General features: G+C 42.7%; 1 protein-coding gene across 1 annotated transcript; it reads right to left on the minus strand.

Annotated features, from left to right (window-relative positions):
• Nucleotides 1-2,192: 2,192 nt before the first annotated feature.
• On the minus strand, nt 2,193-14,280 carry tfap2b (transcription factor AP-2 beta). Its single transcript, XM_037086410.1, has 7 exons — nt 13,819-14,280; nt 13,022-13,480; nt 11,553-11,607; nt 10,071-10,290; nt 9,602-9,720; nt 8,456-8,597; nt 2,193-3,139 (listed from the first exon to the last, which is right to left on the minus strand). Exons 1-7 carry the CDS (start codon nt 13,843-13,845, stop codon nt 2,848-2,850), a joined length of 1,314 nt encoding a protein of 437 aa, XP_036942305.1. The 5' UTR covers nt 13,846-14,280; the 3' UTR covers nt 2,193-2,847.
• Nucleotides 14,281-19,026: the final 4,746 nt, after the last annotated feature.

A 19,026-nucleotide genomic window follows, 5' to 3' on the forward strand; every position in this document is an offset into this window, starting at 1 on the left:
CATGTGCTACAACATGTCACTATACAGACTGACCCCTCAGCACCTCCAGCTGTGACTGACATGTCATGTCCCTGGTGGTACTTTTATCATTTGCATTCATACCAGAGCTTGTGCCTTCAAATATCACCATTTTCAATCTTTTCCACGTATTTTCCTCCCTGCAGGAAAATTAGTGGTGAGGTTATTCCTTACCATCTTCTCTGCACCATGCAGGCCGATGGTTGGGCTGCTTTTTACAGAAACACCTGAAATACTAATTCTTTGCTTTGGTTTGTTAGTGCTCCATGTCTTAACAACGATCAGAAATGTACTGTATCCTCCAGTGTATGCACAGTTTTAGTTAAAATACTAAAACAAACGGGTAGCACTTCATAACCATCATTAACAAATGGTAAATTCATAGATATTTTAACTTTATTTAATAGTTTTTTTCTCCTTTAAAAACTACTTTATGCACTGTTTATTAAGCTGTTGTAAAGGTGCATTAACATCAATTAAAACTTTACAATGGCCATTCAATTAATGTTTGTAGATGAACTACACAGTAATTATTAACCATTTATAAAGTATTGTAAATATTGGTTGCAACATTACAATAAGCATAAAATGGAGTGTTGTGATATACGATACTGACAATAACAGTAATGTTCAAAAATTAATTACTGATTATGTGTTAATGATATACAAAGGCCTGTGATAATATCCTGTGAATAGGGCATAGGGGTTGTTGTGCCTTGTAGATCATTTGTCTATCACCCTGTTGCTTTTTCACACATTTTTTTTTAAATATAGTAATGGTTACACAGAGTCTCTCTCCACCTCTCTAAACTTAGATTGAGTGGAATTTATTTGCCCAAAAAAGAGACATAACACACAGTTAACAAAGTTAAAGATGAAATTTGCTATCGCTATTATATATATATATATATTTTTTTTTTACTATAAATCTATATCACTGTAATGTTGTTAATTTGTTTAGACCCAATAAAAGTGTCGCGTAAAATCTGAAATATTAGCCCTAGTAAATATGTTGTCATATGTGGTGATTAGAGATTCTGTAGAGATTAAAATGCTAAAAAAAAAAAAAAAAATGGAATGATTTATGATAATTAAATTGCGAGTAAATGTACTGTTTCACTGCACTTATTTTGTCTAATGTTCTGCCTCTGTTCCATATCTTGGTCACTACTGCTGTGTGATAAACACATTTAGGGGTAACTGCGATATCATTGTGAATATCAGCCGATATGACAGAATTTTTTTTTTACTTCTTAATATTGGTCTCACGCAGTCCCTTGGGCTTTATTAACAGTGAAAAAAAAACTGCTGACTTAAGTTTAATTAATTATCAATTTACCATTATTTAATATGGTTATTATAGGGTGTTACCAAAAGTGTTCATGGTTTTCTTTACTGCTGAAGTCGGCCCTTTAATCTGATCTTAATGGGGTTTTTATTACAATGGTGTATATAGCGGCGAACAGACGGAGAAAACTCAAATTTGCCTGGCCTGTGAGTTTGACCCAGAAAGTTGCACACTATTCCACTTCCAGATGTCCATTAAAGGGGCACTATGTAGTTTTGGAGAAGAAATTCAAAAGCTGAATTTTACTATTTACAATATTAATAATGTAATAATCAACCCCCATAACTAAATAAACGAGCTGTTCTCAGAGGAAAACACTGTTTGAGGCTAGATAGGTGGCAGGGTCCGCCACATACAAATGAAGTAAAACCGTATGAAACTGTGTTGTCCTTTGAGTTTGTTTATTCAGTTTGTTCAGTCATGAAGACACAGAGAGAATGATCTTTCTCTTCTGATTAAAATGCCTTCCTTAAAACTCCATAGCCCTCCTTTAATATTTCATGAGATTATTTCAGGTGAACACCCTGGAATCAGATAATGAATATCACTGTTTAACATTTTCAGTGAATTGAACTCAAAGTGACTCTGACCCACGAGCCTTCGGTGGGAACTTCCCTGGAGAAAAGGCGCAGGCTGCACACCTCGCATAATAAAACACATGGTTTATTATCAATGTGATAGAAATGAAATCACTGGACAATTAGAAGCATGTCTACCCATCATCAGCACCATGACAACAGCTCTATAAGAACAGAAAAACACTGGATGAGTCCTGCCCCCCCACCCCACCCCCATTCCCACCCATCCCCTCCCGCTGGCTCACAAAGATCGAATCACAGATAAATAGGCCTACTCCAAAATTGCGGGTGCACCTATTTACACAACCATCCATTTAAATTAATATAAATAAATATTTACACACATAAATTAACACCCTCCCTCCTCGCACTTGTGTTAAGGAACCAGACAAACCTTTTTCACAGAGAGAATGCTCGTCACCCGATCTTCATACCCACAATGCTTTTCTGCGTGAGGACAAACACAAACACAAGCACACACACGCACACACACACTCACTCAGGCACGCGCACACACACACACACACACAATGTAGTTTGTTGGCTGCTCGCAGCGTCTCAGTCTCACAGGATGCAGGCAGAAGGAGCGAAATGGATGTAACACAGTAACCACCATGTCCTCAGGGGAATGAAAAGAACGTAACACAGATGAAAAATCCCTCTGTGCTCTCTGACACTGGCCCACGGGTGTCTTCCTCTGCCTTTTCCTCTCTACCGAGCCTTCCTCCTCCTTCTCCTCCTCCTCCTCCTCCTCCTCCACCTCAGCCCTGTGTGTGGCAGGTCAGTGGCAGTGGTGTAAAGCTAGAAGTGACGGTGTAACGCCTCTGTCTGTCTGTCTGTCTGTCTGTGTGTCGGCCTCCCATTCGTTCAGCTCTCCGTCATCGCTCCCCTTCTCCCCGTGCTTCATTTCCGCTGCTTCTCCTCTTTGTCGCCACCCTTGTTGCCGCCGTCCCCGTGCCGGTTGTTGGGAGGGTTGCTGAGAAACATCTTGTCGAGTCCTTTGAGAGCCTCGGTGAGGTAGTTCTGGAGGGTGGTGAGCGCGGCGCAGATGGCGGGCGAGCCGAAGCCGTGCGTGATGAAGGAGAAGTGGGAGAGGCAGCTCTGGATGCCGGGCTCCAGGATGGGGCTGGGCCTCGAGTTGCCCAGGGGAGTCCTGTCCTGGGCCAGCAGGTCTGTGAACTCCTTACACAGCTGTCTGCAGGGGGGAAGGCACAGACAGGCGTCAGGTTAGGGTTTCCCCAACAGAGCAATACCACATTCGGTGGCAGCGTTAAGTATATGTATTTTCCTAGTGATTTAATGAACATGGTGAATGTCTCATTCATCGTTGCCCTCTTAAAATCAGACACAGTACAACTGCCACCTCGACTTCACTTGTAAATGCAAGAAAAAAATTAAGTTGTCTGGAGTTAATACAGAAATCTTCTAATTTCAAAATCAGCGTCCAGTTCTTACGAAAAAGGCCGTCGGCAGCAACTGTACAGTTTGTGCTAAAACCTTGTGGAGTGCCTCTGTGCTGAGACACAGTCAAGGGATGACACTGAGGGTAATGTGCAGCATTAGTTGCAGATGTTCCTGCACTGCAACCTGAAACTGAATGCAACCTATTAAACCTTCCAGAACAAAGCAACATTATTAGATTATATCTGATGATATGAGGGGGAAAAGAATCTTTTTCACATGAAATAAACTGTTCACCCCGAAATCAATATGCATAATTCCCCTCATACCTGTACTGGTATTTATCCACCGGCACTGTTGTTGGGTGAGTTGCAGAGTTTTAGATATTTCTGCCTTCTATCAAAAATAATGGAACTATTGGATCTCCCGAAATACTTTTGAAAAACCCAAACAGCAGTGTCTCTTTCCAGAATCATGAGCTGGTGATTACTTAAGATGATCCACTGACCTTGTTGTGAGCAGTTTCATGTAGGAACCATTTTTTTTTTATGTGTCACTGCACAAAAGGAAATGTGCAACTACTCGTAACAGCACAAGATGTAGACAGTAATCGCGTCCACCTTGGCTGAGCTGTGATGTTAGCAATCTTAGCTATCTCAGCTCATGGTTAAGTTATATGGTTGGCAGGTGTGGTGAGGTAGAGTAAAAATAAAAATGTTCCTACATGAAACTGCTCACAACAAGCTGTGATTTCTCTCCAGCTCATTATTTCTGGAAAGAGACATGAACAAGAGCCATCTAGTTCCATTATACTTGTTAGATGGCAGAGAACTTTATGTTTAATATCTCTATAACTCCGCAACCCACACCGAAACAATTTAGACGGATAAATAGCACTAAAGATAAGAGGAAGAGTATGTTTTGTTGATTTTGAGGTGAACTCTCCCTTTAAGCTAAATTTTTTTAATGTACCTTTTATTCTTCAAACTTTTCAAACTGCAGTGTCCTGCGGCATCCCACCCACCCGTCTAATGACAGGGGGAGCTAAAGCAAACGTTCGGTGCGTCAGTGCTGTGCTAATAATTGCAAGATTTAAGCTGTCACATCAGAATTCTGAATATTCAACAAGGTCTCTTTGCCACAGGATGCACACTGCCTAACCCTGAGATATTTACATGTGAGCAGGATGGTTTTTTCTCCGTTGAGCCTGCACTTATTTTACTGCAAAAGCCGTGATGCAAAAAAAAAAAAAAAAAAGATTCTACCTTTTCTGTCTCAGCCTGTGTGACGTAATCTATCCCGAAGGAAAATTTCCCCCTGATACTTTTCTGTTTCTATCTCCTTGAAGTGATGTTCAGTGCATCCCAGTGCTTGATTTACAACGGAACACTTTCCATCGGCCTCTCTCTGTTTACCTTTGTTTCATTTTCCGTGTGTTTTCCCAGAATGCTTTTGTAAAACAATCAGACAAAAAAAGCACATACTACAGCAAACCTTTACCTGGACGGAGCAGATTTAACGTCCCTCTCTAGTGAAAAAGCCGTTTTTCTTCTTGTTCCTACAGTCGCATGTTTGAGCTTCACTGTGCACAGTTTGACATTAGAAGGCTGGTTTTAAGAGACGGGCCCATGAGCATGATTTGTGACATCAGAAATAGTTAGGGAGCCAATCCTGGTCCAGTATTCAACATATGCAAGGGTGATATGGACACCAGTGCACACACGCTGAAGTAGGAGGCAACTTGTGCCCAGAGGTAAAACTTGTGAAATGAGGATTATTTGCATATTTATATATTTTGTCATCTTTATTGAGATGCCATTTGAAGGACTTAATGTTACCTTTTTTCCCTGCAATGTCAGACACACATTAGAGATTTTTTGCACAGAGGGGATCTTTAACTCCCTGAACACATGTCTGAGGCTGAACTGCACTCTGGGATATTGAGGGATACTTTTTTGTCTGTTGTTCTGTGATTACGTCACAATCTAAAACAATGCCTTTTATTCTGAAGGTCTGACACTGCAGTTTACTGCTGAGACCTTCTCTGCTTGATGACCAATAAGTAATAATAAGATAAGCAAAAGCAGCAAGAGTGGGGAAGTGCAAAGCGTCTGACATACAGCTGAGGACTAACTTCACGCTCCCCTACTGGTGCTGTCCATGCTTCATTTTTCTGTTCTATTTATTAGTTTTTCCCTCCTGATTCTAGTTACATGTTTTTATTTTACTACAGAGAATGCCATAGAAAGTTTGGTTTCACTTTGTTATAATGACAAAACAGATACATATTGAATTCTTTGCAACAGCTAATAAGTTTTAAAGGAAACATAATGCCAACCGAATTACGTCTTTTATTAACACAACGAGAAAATGTTAATCAACAGACCTGGCACATTCTAAAAATGTTGATCAGGAACGTATGGGTGAAATGCTCACTGACAAGGAATTTCTTTTGTTTTTCAACCAAAACAGTCAATCTGGCACTCTCCAGTCACAGTGACGACATCACTGTTATGCTGTTTTTATGGTCGTGTTTAGGCGCTGCTGGCACTTGGTTAAGGTTAGGGACAGAGCATGATCCGTCTAATGCGGAAAGACTCAGCAGGGACTTGAGACGTTCGAGAGTTTTTAACAAACATTTAAAGAACATATTTTTCCAGCCTTCACCAGAGGAGTCAAACAAATCCTAAACCTCAGTGAAATGTTAGCTCTAATGTGACTATGTGGAAATTAGTCAAATAATGAGACAGATATTAAGTCCTTCAGCGCTCAGAGACATAATCATGACTGTTTAAGATCTTGTGGACATCTGAATAAGTGAACATCTGGTATTTTAAGCCTGTCCTGACAATGACTTTACTGTGAAAGTCTCTGCTTGTTTTGCTGTTTCGAGGACTTCACAGTGTTGAGAGCACTCGATGTGTACCGAGGTCCTGCTCTTTCTCTTTTTTCCATGATCCAACAACAGCTAGACGTGAATCCTGGACTCCGGTGTGACCGTGTTTTACCTTTGAAAACAATTAAGTGTAATTTCAAGGAGACACTGGACACCCACGCAACATGACGTCACACCATTCACGTGTGAGCAAGAAAGTTTGACTGTTTTGAGGCCTCCGTGCGTTAAGAGTAAACCTCTAACTGTTAACACGCGTGGTTTTGGACGAGGCCTCGTCCTATGCGATCTCCATTCGTCAACGCAGCAGATCTGAAGCTAAAGCAATGCACCGACAAAAGAAAATCGAGCCTTCGCCTTCTCCTTGTTAAATTTCAACAAATCATCCTCTGGTTTTAGGCCCACATTTTATATTCAAGAGACCCCTCTCTCATTCCCTCTCTCAGATTTATACCCTCTCTCCCCTCTCTCTCTCTCTCACACACACACACACACACACACACACACACACACACACACACCCTGTAAGCGGCCTAAGGGCAGAGCTCCAGCAAATGAGTGACAGGCTGTGCGGGCCGAGCCCAGCTGGGGTTAGGGGAGTAGAGAGAGGAGAAGCCGCCACCCGGGGCTACACTCAAGGCCCTCGCTGTTGTTTTCTGATGACTTGAAACACTTCACTGCTAAATAATGAATTTCTAACAGGCAGCACCGACACACAGTATTGGAACAGGTTTGAATGTGAGCATCAAACATCCACCGAGCGCGAGGCACACCGTACAATCTGAGCAGAGCACACTGGGACGCGCACAAACACACAGACACAGGCAGATGGGTTTTTCACGCGGCCCGGGCCGGCAGACAGCACTGTTTATGCAAGCTAAAAATACAAGCTTCCTGAAGGGATCTTTGTTAGGTGGTTTACTGCTCCGCACGCAACCTTTTTTTTTTCGTCTGGAAAAACCCACATTCGGAGGGAGGCAAATGATCCTGGAATAGTATTACTCATTAATTGCAAAATGCTTTTTTAAAATGTTATCGTAGAAACAGACGAAAAAAAAAAAAATCGAACTAAATATGTAATTTTCAGTTGTTTCTTCTTTTCTGCGGCTTGGTTGCTGAAGGTAACGAGAAGATCCTTGATTGGAGGACTTTGTATTTAGACTGCCAGATAAAAACGGATTAATATAAGTAACTTCACAAGGAGAAGCACAAAAATGGATCAAGTCCAGAAGCCGAGGTCAAACATACAACCTGATACGACCTCAGGGCTCGTGCATTTTCTAACGTCTGTGAGCTGTACAGTGAGCTTGAGCTAAAGGTTGCTGGTAAGGATGCTGAGTCACATCATAAAATCTAAACTTGCATTGCAATTAAACTGTAAAAACTGAACGACGCCCTTGTTTCTTGACCTTAATGCAGATTTTTGCTCGCTCTTTAAATTGAATTAAGCCACCCTAATTTTTCAGAATGGGATTTTTTTTTTTTTCAATCAGCCGTCTCGTCGCAGGTCAGATCCATATCGACTTCGATGGCGTTCATTAAGAAACTCTCGCTCTACTTTTGCAAATGCCAATGCCGTGTTCAAATGTGGCCCTGTGTGTGTGTGTGTGTGTGTGTGTGTGCGCGTGTGTGTGTGTGTGTGTGTGTGTGACACAGGGTAAATCACAGAGGAGAGGAGAAGGGAGGAGAGGTTTGCACCCTCGGGGGGGCTCTCAAAGAGGGGCCACGGAGGCCCCAGGAAAATGAGAGAGGGTTTCATTTTGCAATAATTTCATTCATCAGAAAAGGAAATGATTGCAGAGGCCTGTTTTTTTTCACGCAGTTACGTAATTTAAATCTACAGCGACAGAACCCTTTTCTGAATGGCAACCAGGAGCTATAAACCTTCCACTTCAGAAATAAGTTTGGAAAGAATGAAAATAGGGTGTTGTTTTGCTTGTAGTCAGTGATGGAAAAAAAATCTGCCAATGCAAAAAGTAAAAATTTGAGCTGAACTGGACATGTCTTGTTTTTTTGCGGGCAGCGTACGCGCATGAGGGGCCCTGATCCCCCTTTTATTCTCCACGACTCAACAGCAGCTACTCACAGGCCGTAATCTCATTACAACCGCCGGTGTCTCCCTGCATGCTACGCTGCAGACGCACATTAGATATTCTTACGACGGCCCATAAAGACGGCGAGGGGACAGGATCCAATCAAACGCTCCATCAAACTCACTTTGTCGCCAGCAGCATGTTTTTCCGCGTGTGCAGCTCGTTGGGGTCGGTGTGCTGCCGGTTGAGGTACTCGCTCACGGCTTTGGTGGGGAACTCCGTCTCGCAGATGTAACCGAAATCCCGGGCCAGGTGGACCGCTTCACCTGAGGGTGGGGGAGGAGGGAAGGTAAAGTTAAAGACAGAGTTATCAAAAGAAAAGTGACAGTGGATGTAAATATTTGACGATATTTGACACAAATTAAGCTGACTGGGCAGATATATGGACCTCTGGACGTGCTGTGATCACATATTTCATGGTTGTCTCAGGACATACAGCAGACAGTCATTAGGAATGACACGTTTTCCTTTTACACACCAGTTTCCTTCCACGCAAAAAATGTTAAAACGTGGTGAAATATTAATTTGTGTTATTATGAAAATTACAAATAAGTGCCAGTTATCTTAAATTATCAGGATTATCAGTCCATTTTGTTGCTCTTTTTTATTCATTTTTTTGCAGGCAAGAGTGGACACGTGATTTAAATTTAATGTGAAACCTGACAAATTGGTGGTTAAAACATCTAAAAAAAAGTACAAAATAAATGACTTGAAATGGTGATTAAATCCTGGGTTGAATGGAAATATTCAACTACATTTAAAAAAAAGAAATTAAAAAAATACATATTACCTGTTTATTAGATAATAATTACCAAATTAGAATAAATAAAAAGATGACCAGATTTATTGAGAATATTAAAGAATATATGAAAAACAAGAGCTATACAGAAAAATAAACAAGTTGTCTTAAATCCAAAATGCTGATGTACACATGCGCAGGCCCAAACTGCAGCCTTTAATCAATTAACATCTTAGTTCATCTAATTCAGTAACTCCAGCCTTAATCTTTACATTCGATCAATACTGAATATATATCTACCTGACTTCACATTCCTGCAGCCATTTTATGAAAACAGGGTGATAGTCATTTGTCAGGCCTGTGAGGTCATGACCTTTGACGTTCTATTTTCTTCAGTGATGTCAGATCATCGCCAAAACACGTCACAAATGCAAAAAAAAAAAAAAGTTTGGTTTCTACAGTGTGTTTAATACAGGCTGAGTACAGAGTGTGTCTGTGTGTCTGTGGAGTTAAACCCAGTAAATCAGTCACCTTCTACAAGAGATGTGAGTAACGTGACGTTGGCAGCTTTGCGTCTCCCGGCAGGCAGATTGAGTCCGATCTTCTCCAGCTTCTCTCTCAGACACTTCCCACCGTTTTTGGACTTCGCTCTGCAGAAAAGGAAAAGGGAAAACGAATTCATGTAAGATTGTATATTGTAGAAGTGACTATGAGGCACAATTATCTAGAGATATTCTGATTATGCCAAAAAATTATATTCTCTTCTCTGGACACTTTATTGAACAGTAGAATCAGCTGGTCTCCAGAGGTTTTGGTGATGTTAAATACAATCTGGGTTGTAAATGGCTCAGTTTCAGACAGAGGCCTTAATTAATAGACGCCTCTGCATATTTAACGAGCCACAAGCTTTCTTTTTTTTCTTCTTCAATCATCTTCCTCTTCTTTTTTTATTTAAAACATCCACACTCAGTCAAACATGCTCGGAGGGCTGAGCTCGTACCTTCTCAACACGCCCCCCAACAAGGAGGCGTTGAGGCACTCGGGCGGGGACAGTCTCCTCTGCACCTCCCCTACGGTCACTTTGTACTTGGAGGTGGAGCTGAGCAGCGACAGGCGGCCCGGTACCGAGCAGAACACCTCGTTGATGTTGACGGTCACCCCGCCGATCAGGCCGTCCTTGCCGAGCATCAGGGAGCCCATGTTCTTGGGCGGCATGGGCACTGAGGGAGGAGAGGTTGGAGGCGCTGTGAGTCTCTTACATAAGAACACACTGACACCAGTTTCACATCTCTTCTTCTTCTTCTTCTTCTCCTTCTTCTACTACTTCTCTGTCTAACTTTGTGGGAGAGCGCGCGCGCTCAGAGGGCGGCCCCGGCCTAATGAAGCGCCCACGCGCCGGGCATTTGCTGTTATTTAATGTCGCGCGACGTTCTCATTACAATATTATCGATTGTTGATTGGCTCGCGCTCTCAAATCGCATTAGCCACCTCCCCGTCTCCTCTCCACGGCCGGTTTAACTCCCACCAGCAGCACCATCACCAGCAGCACTGGGTGCTCCTTCAGTCCCGCGTCTTAATGCTCATTGCTCGCGCGCTAATGGCGAGAAAAGAGAAGCAGCGAGCCTCGTGCGTGCATGCGTGCGTGCACGTATAGGGGCCAGTCAGCGCGAGGGGGCCTTGATGGCTCCACGGGGGATAATACCGCAGATTAGCTCTAAACGAGCTCACGAGATCTCCGTGAGCGGTGCCATTTATTACATCAGCGGCTTAAATGCCCCGCGGGGAGCTCAGTCACTCAACATCCCGTAACTAAATCACCGCACATCATCAGAGCGGCAGCACGGCAGCCTGTCTGTCAGAGACACGCTGCTGCCTGCGAGTCAATATGCTGGGATCGTTAACCCATTTTTAAACTCCCACCCACCCACCCACCCCAAAATACAAGGCCCGGATCGGCCGAACACGCGGAGATCGGCAGCGTGAGGTCCGAGTCCTGCTGTGACTGACCTTTTTATGAGCAGTGTAGTTTACAGCACACATGTGCTAATAGATAATCTAGATGATAGATAACAACAGATGAGTGGCCATATTATAGTCTTTATGGTCATATAAAGGGATAGTTCAGCTTTTTCTAATCTCCCTAAAAACAAGGCTCAGATCGGCCGAAAACAGGGAGATATGTAGCATCTGGTGCAGGACATGCTGAGATTTACATTTCTATGAGCATGATTGCTATTCTGAAACTCATAAATCATCATAATTTACAGCACACATGAAAAAAACAATATAATCAAACAGTAAGTGTGAAAAAACCCTACTTTTTTTTTTTTTTTTAGCTCTTTCAATCTCAAAAAATATTTTTTAAATACATAACGTTACCCAATTTTATTTACTTTATATGTGTTATTTTAATTATTGGCATTTCTTTTTAATCGTAATGCACACAGGCAGAGATGGATGTGCTTGTGTTTGTGTGTCCTACCTTTCTTAATCACCGACTGATCCAGGATGTTCGTTCCGTTGGTGTCTTCGATTGTCTGTCGGAACCAGAAAAATACAAAAATCATTATGATCTGCTTAATTCAACGACATCCACGCTGCCACAACCGATTTGAAAGTTGTTTCCTTCACTCGAATTCAATCAAAAAAACGAAAGAAAAATGCTCCAGGACTCATTTCAATGGGGGGGCAAACGCCTTTAAGTTGTTTGTTTCCACCGAGCAAACAAATATGTTACTCATCACGACGTGTCCTCCCATGCTCGCGAAATTTAAACCCTCTCTCGTCAAACTCACTCAACATCCATCACCCTGCGAGATGAGCTCCTCGTTAAACAGACCTGACGATGCAGCACGCATTGAGAGAGAGAGAGAGAGAGAGAGAGAGACGCAGAGAAAATAAAAATAAAAAAAGAGAATTTCCTAAAACAAATTCACGCGGGGTTAATAAATGCGTGACACAAATACTGAAAGCCAGAAATTGGAGGCTATTGTGGAGGTGAAATGGCAAAACAATCCGTGATGGTCGTGCCCTGAGGGGGGGGGGGGAAGAAATCCTACACAGCTGACAATAAAGTCTGTTTCATCACGTCTTACAGCAGCGACAACAAAACAATCATTGTTAAACACAAAAATGACAGCGACAAATAGAGTGAACATGGATGTAATAATAATAATAATAATAATAATAATAATAATAATAATAATAATAATAATAATAATAATAAATTTCTCACAAAATTGGGGGAAAATGTCTGTTTTTTTCCCTATAAAATATTGCAGCATCTTCACACTTTCTCTGCTTTAACTACATCTCCGCCGGTTATTCCACACGTCAGCGTCTCCTCATCAAAAGAGGACGTGTCGGGACTCTGAAGGCAACTTTGTTTAGCTGTGGGCCGTTTGCGTTCAGCCTACAGCAGCTGTGAGCGTCCAGCCCTGAGGGAGCTGCTGAGTTCACTGACCTCAGCTCTAAAGGCACGGCGAAACATGCGGAGACAATGAAGAGGACAACTGTCAACAATTACCGATACGTTTCTCCCACTGTCGTTTATTATTTTATCATTTACTCATTATCTTTATTTTAGTTCCAGTATTTTTAAGCTGCCGTGAAAGCTATTAAGGTTATTTTATTCTGCAGCGAAAAGGCTGAAATTATTATTTTTTTAAACGTAAAACTAATGAAAATAAAAATGGTGAAATAGTGTTTATATCTGATGGAGTGCTATTGTGTTATATATAATACATTTCAATACAATTGTAGCTGTATATTCTCTACTTTGTCCAGCAGACCCCGGTGCCTGCTGGCTTTACCTTTCTCAATTATAATAATCCCAAAAAGTCTTTAGAATAACTTTTGCAACAAAAATAGCAAAAACAATAAATTAAACTCTTTGTGTTAAATGTTTTACATGCATATTATTATCTCCTGTAAATCTCAGCCGTGACTCACCTGCACGTCCTCCATACCGTGCAGCCCGTGCAGCAGTCCGTCCATGCCGGGCTCCAGTCCCGGGTGAGCGGAGTGCAGCAGCACATCAGGCCGCCGCACACCGCCGTAGTCCCGCCGCGGCTCCAGCCCGGACAGCTGCGGCAGCGAGGCCCGCGGCTGCGCCAGCAGAGCCGAGCTGTCCATCCGGTCTCCGGCGACGTCCTGCCGCTGCCGCGCCCCCCATGCGCCCTGCTGGCTCTGGTGCAGGGAGTTCAGGGAGTAAGGGTCGCTGACGTGGGAGTACGGGTCCTGGCTCTGGTAGTGAGCGAGCGGCTGGTACGGCGGCGGGAAGTACGGAGGCTGGAAGTCCGAAGAGGGCGCGTGAGACAGCGGCGGCGCGCTGGAGTAGGGTCCCGCGTGCGACACCGAGCCCAGCTGGGACAGGCGCGAGCTGTGGCTCGAGACACCGTCATGCCGGTCCTTGAGGAGGATACAGGGAAGAAGAGGTAAATAAAACAAAATAAATCAACTGCTTGCAGAATGAGAAGCACATTTTAACCAAATGAAACCAGGTGGAGGCCCAGGATCAGGACGCTTTTATGTGTGTCGCCTCTGGTGATGTAGCCAGAGCAGCATAACTGGCACTGAATCTCCTGAACAAAAAACAAAAACAAAAAAAGCATAAAGAGCCCGGAGGAAAACGTTACGAGCCTCATTTTAAACGTCTCATAACGAAAAACCTCCGAGCGGTCAGTCATCTCCAGATTCACCATTCTAACATGAATTCAGAAACACAGTGTGAGGGGAGGAGAACTCACCGCGGTGGAGTACGAGTGAACCAACATCTGTAAAAGCCTCTTGTCGGTGTCACGAGCGAGCGCACGGTAAAAAAAACAAAACAGCAGGCTGGTGAAAGAGCGCGTCAGGCCGGGGTAACCCGACTCATTCCAGGTGGAAGCGACGACGAGTTGTCTGCAGGCGCGGCCCCGATCTGCAGCTCCACGCTCAACCTTCCTCCGCCCCGAGCTGCCGCCGCTCTGAGTGTGTGAGCACCGAGCGCCCGCCTCTACCCCCGGTACACGGTGTAATTGTTATTCATGACTGAGACTTACAGGAATATTAATGTGCGCGAGGCAGGGGACTGGCGACACACGGAGCGTGAAGCCTCTCGCGCAACCGTGAGTGACGTTTAAATTCCGTGGAGAGCCGAGACGGCGCACGAACAGCAGGAGATAGAGAGAGGAGAAAGTGAAGACCCGTGAGGAATTCCCCCATCACAGAAAATATATAGCGCACTTTGAGGGAGGTTTTTTTTTTTCTTACGCAGGAAAAGCACACTTTGTTGCCTTTGGAGACGCTTTTGCGCGCATGATTTGCGCTTAGAGAAACCAATATCGGCGAGGCAGGTGGAGAGGGATGTAAACTGGGCTTGTTTTAAAGCTTTCTGACACTAATCAGGTCAAAAGTTCTGTTTCTAGCAGATGCATCCAGCCAGTGCAGGGTGGCGTAGAGAAGGCTTCCACCGGAACACTTTTACGCACGAAATGTCTGCTCAAACAGACGCAAAAAAACAACATCAGTGTTCGTGGGTGGAGAAGAATATAAACTGGGGTTGTTTTAAAGCTCACTGACTTCGACAGCAGACAGGTCAGAGGTTCTGTTTCTATCAGATACATCCAGACTCGTGCCAGTGCAGGATGACGTGGACAAGGCAGATCAGATCACTTTTACGCACAACGTTTCTAAGCAATCTTGTCAGATTTTTTTAAACCCAAAAATTCATCCTGCCAACAAAACCCTCCTGTAAAAAAAAAAGAACAAAACAAAAAAAACAAAAACAAAAAAAAAACAACACACAAAAAACATTAAGGTGTCGCACGTTGTGCTGCAGCTGCCTCCTGACAAACACACCCGACACACTGCAGGGCGCACGAGGGGCTCGTGTGAACGGTGTCAGGAGTCAAAAGGAGCGATTAAACTTGGCATTGTGTCTCCAGCGGGCCCCTCTCTGCCCTCCTGGATCACTTGTTTAACAACACCGGAGCCTCCCCTCTCCCCTCGCGCCGTGGGAGAACAGCCATGTGCGGCACGAGACGAGGGGTTTCCCGCCGGGCTGAGCCGAGGGGCCTCGCGGAGGCTTCCGAACTGCTTTGTGCTCGAGCCCATTCAGCGCGAGCCGGAGCAGCGCGCGGCGGTATGTCACCCCCTTCATGCCCGCTCGTTAAAAGAAAAAAAAAAAAAAAAAAGAATTATTGCTCTGGGAGGAAAGCCACATAATTTACATTCTTCTGACACATCATCAGCCTGGCCTGACCCAGCGGTTCTCCAACTTATTTCCCTGTATGTTGCAATCTAAAACGAAGAATTTAATTTATTTTTCGACTGTTTCTTGAGCACGTTTTAGCAGCACTGGTGTTCTTCTTCTTTCTTTCTTTCTTTTTTTTTTTTTTTAAATATTCTTTTAGAGAAATTTCTGGTTTATTTTTGCAAGAGCTTCAGATTGCTTTTAAGCATGAAGAAATAGCACATATATAAAATAGACTATGTGGCATGTAAAAAATAAATTAAAATAGATAAAATAAAAAAAATTGTGAAATACAATTTCTCCTTGTAATTGTATATTTCTTACGTTTCACTCATCCTCCAGAAAGTGAATGGAGCTGCATTATAGACCAAAAATAACAAAATAAATCATGATTTAAGAAAATCTGAACTCCAGATTTCCTCTCCTCTAGCCCACATTCGCAGACTAACAGGCCTAAAGCCTCCTGAAAAACCAGCTCACTCATCCCAACAACGTCCAACACTTCATTAATCCCTGAAATCATCTCCAGTAAGCCTGCTTCATCAACACACACACTCACACACACACGAACGGCAACGTTACCTCATAAATATCTTCATACTTGACATTCTCAACTAGTTTCCACAGCATGGTCGCTTCTCCGGTGTCGGTAAACCGAATGCAGCCAAGTGCGGAAGGGATGTCTCATCTCTCTCTCTCTCTCTACCTCCCTCCCTCCCTCCCTCCCTCCCTTCTTCTTCTTCTTCTCTCTCTCTCTCTCTCTCTCTCTCTCCCCGCCCTCTGTAAAGGCAGGCAGGCTTTGTGAATGGGGAACCCCTGCAAAGACCCCGCTGCTGTTGAGAAGAGCTACAGGGCAGGCTGCTCCATGGATGAGCATGAGGAACAGGCTCATGAAAAAACAAAGAATACATGTTTTATGTGGCATTTACAAAATAAGAGCATGCATTGCACCCTCGGATAAGCAAGTTTGGTTAAGGGTGACTTAGATGCCACAAATTCAGAGTTTACTTGAGCAAATTTCCAATCTGATTGCAGTAAAGAATGATTGCATGTATTAATCCAACTGATGGGAGATCAAGGTGATTTATACAAGTATGACAAATTGAAGCAAAAACTACTAAACAAATAATAAACTCCTAGAGTCTATTTTTATCCGAGCTTATAGTTATGTAGTTTCTGTCTTTTGGTATTTCTTAAATTCAGACATTGATCGGCTGTTTCTGTCTTCATAAAGGCTGGCCGACTGTGTGAGCACCAGCCACAACAATGGGAAGAAGACCAGGACTTAAAGGTCCAGTGTGTAAGATTTTGATGGGATTCACTGAAAACACCTACAGCTTTCCAGGTGTGTATAATACAAAGACATAAAGGCCTTTTTGTCGTCAGTGTTTGGTTTGTCTGCTCCGGGCTACTGTAGAAACATGGCGGACTCTGTGGAGCAGGATGCGTGGATATAAAAGCCTCATTCTCATGTAACAAGAACACAGCGGTTCTTACCTTCAGGTTATTATGCACTAAAATAAACACATGAATATGACATGATCGATAGTTTGAAGATTATATTTAGTTTCTGCCGATACTTCCCCCTAAATTCTTCACACTGGACCTTTAATCGTGTCATTCCTGACAAAGCGTGACACGCTGAATGACAGAACATGTACGTAATATTTTCAATTAACAGAAACAATAATGTGAGGTTATGTTCCCCGGAACAGCTTCAGTCCTGTCGGAGTCTGTTTGTCTCTGCCGGAGGCTCGAGCAGCATTCCTCCAAACATATTATTCCCTATTTGGTGTTCTGATGGTGATACAGCTCGCTGGTCCTGAATCTGCCATCACTGTACATGTTGGGTCACGATCATCTGCCACCTGTTCATAGATTGACTGGTGTTGTAATGGTAAGGGCCAGAGGACACTACACTGCAACACTACAGGCCCCATTTCAGTGTAGAGACTTCTCCATATGTTGCCTGATTAAAGGTGCACTACGTAGTTTTGGGGAATGCATTTTAAGATCTTCAATGACTGATTTTTTTTTGTGTGTGTGTGCCTAAACAAGCTAGATAAATATACTCTTTTAGTTGTCATGACTGAATAAACAAACTGACCTTGGAAGGACAAAACTGTTTCATGCCGATTTTGTTTATTTTTGGCGGACCCTGCCACCTTTCTAGCTTCAAACGGTGTTCTGGAGACCTTATTTTCCTCTGGGAACAGCTTGTTTACTCAGTCATGGACACATTTTTTTTTTATTATTACCTCATAAATATTTTAAATATTAAAACTCAGAGTTTGAATGTCTTCTCTAAAACTACAGGGTGCCCCTTCAAAGGAGGTGGCAGGCCTCAAAGATTTGTGTTTACACATCCTCATAGGGATAGGGCAGTCTTGTAACTAGTAGCTGTATTAATGGAGAAATAACTGGTTGATCTGTTGGCACAAATAGCAGTGAAATATAAAATGGTTGGGTTACAGTGTACCCACCTAATCTGGAAGTAGTATGGTTTCAGTTTATCCAATCAGTAAACACAAAGACCCGACTAGAAGTAGCAGCAGTATTGCTGATTTCACACTACATTTATTGCACATCACCCAGAAAGTCACTGCACACTTTACAATTAAAAAAATAATATCATTTCAATGTTACAGTAATATGACATTAATGAACATAAATATTCTTGAAATCCAAAAATGTTATCACCTGTGGATCCCAATAAATCAATCTATAACCTATTATTTAGAACTATAGTATATTTCATAAGTATTCAGGGGCTCGCGCTGTCAAATATTTACATTTTCTTTGTTTGGTGATGAGAGCTGTGCCAGGCGATGTCTCTGGCACTGAAAGATTCAGTGACATTGCATCCAGTGGTGGTGATGTGACAGTGAAGTACATTAACTCACTTTCTTTTCTATGCTGCTTCATACTTTTTACTCCATCATACTTGGTTTACAACAATAGTTACTTTGCCGATTTAGATTATTAATACAAAATATAAATAAATCGGAAATTACAATATCATTGACTAGGCTACCCAACTGTGTATACAGTCATAACGATTAGCTCCACCTTTCTCCACCAGCTGCAACAATAAAGTGACTAATTATAATCTAGTAATATACAGAAATACGATTCTGATGTGGATCATTCTGTGTAGATTGACGAGCTGAGCCTTTCAGTATATTTTACTTTTACTCGCAAGATTTTGAATGGGGGACTTTCGCATGCAACAGAATATTCTTTTACTCTGTTTTTCTTCTGCTTTTACTAAAGTAAATTGACTGAATACTTATTTTACCACGACCTGTGTCACAAGAGGAGGGGGGCATAGACAGTCGTTTGCAAAATAATGCAAAAGAAAAACTAACAAACAAAACTGTTATCACAGCTGCCATAATGAACAGGTCAGACGTCATTGTTAAATCTACTTAAAGGTCATATTCGCATCTATCCACAGCACACATATTTCGTATTACATTCAACTCAAACCCCTCTGAGAGATTGTCCAAGTGTGTGTAAACTGCTCCCCCTAGTGTCCAGAGAGTATACATGCATCAATCCTTCAACACTGTCTGTGCTCCCAGAGAGAGGTGTGTCATGTCTTGATGTCCCATTGTCTCTAATTCAGAGGGCCTCAGTAAAGTTGATTGTTAATGATTTGGCTCTCAGATAACGAAAGTAATTATCTTAAAGTGAAACCACAGATGGTAGTGTTGTCGTC

Source organism: Acanthopagrus latus, chromosome 22 (genome assembly GCF_904848185.1).
Source record: "Acanthopagrus latus isolate v.2019 chromosome 22, fAcaLat1.1, whole genome shotgun sequence".
NCBI classification, from domain to species: Eukaryota; Metazoa; Chordata; class Actinopteri; order Spariformes; family Sparidae; genus Acanthopagrus; species Acanthopagrus latus.

What these genes read in the sequence shown, in the direction of transcription:
- tfap2b (XM_037086410.1), bottom strand. Translation starts at nt 13,845, where the DNA reads ATGTTGGTTCACTCGTACTCCACCGCG. An exon ending in TTCACTCGTACTCCACCGCG is followed by an intron (nt 13,481 to 13,818) that starts GTGAGTTCTCCT and finishes ATCCTCCTCAAG; the next exon opens with GACCGGCATGACGGTGTCTC. An exon ending in ACTCACATCTCTTGTAGAAG is followed by an intron (nt 8,598 to 9,601) that starts GTGACTGATTTA and finishes CCCCACCCTCAG; the next exon opens with GTGAAGCGGTCCACCTGGCC.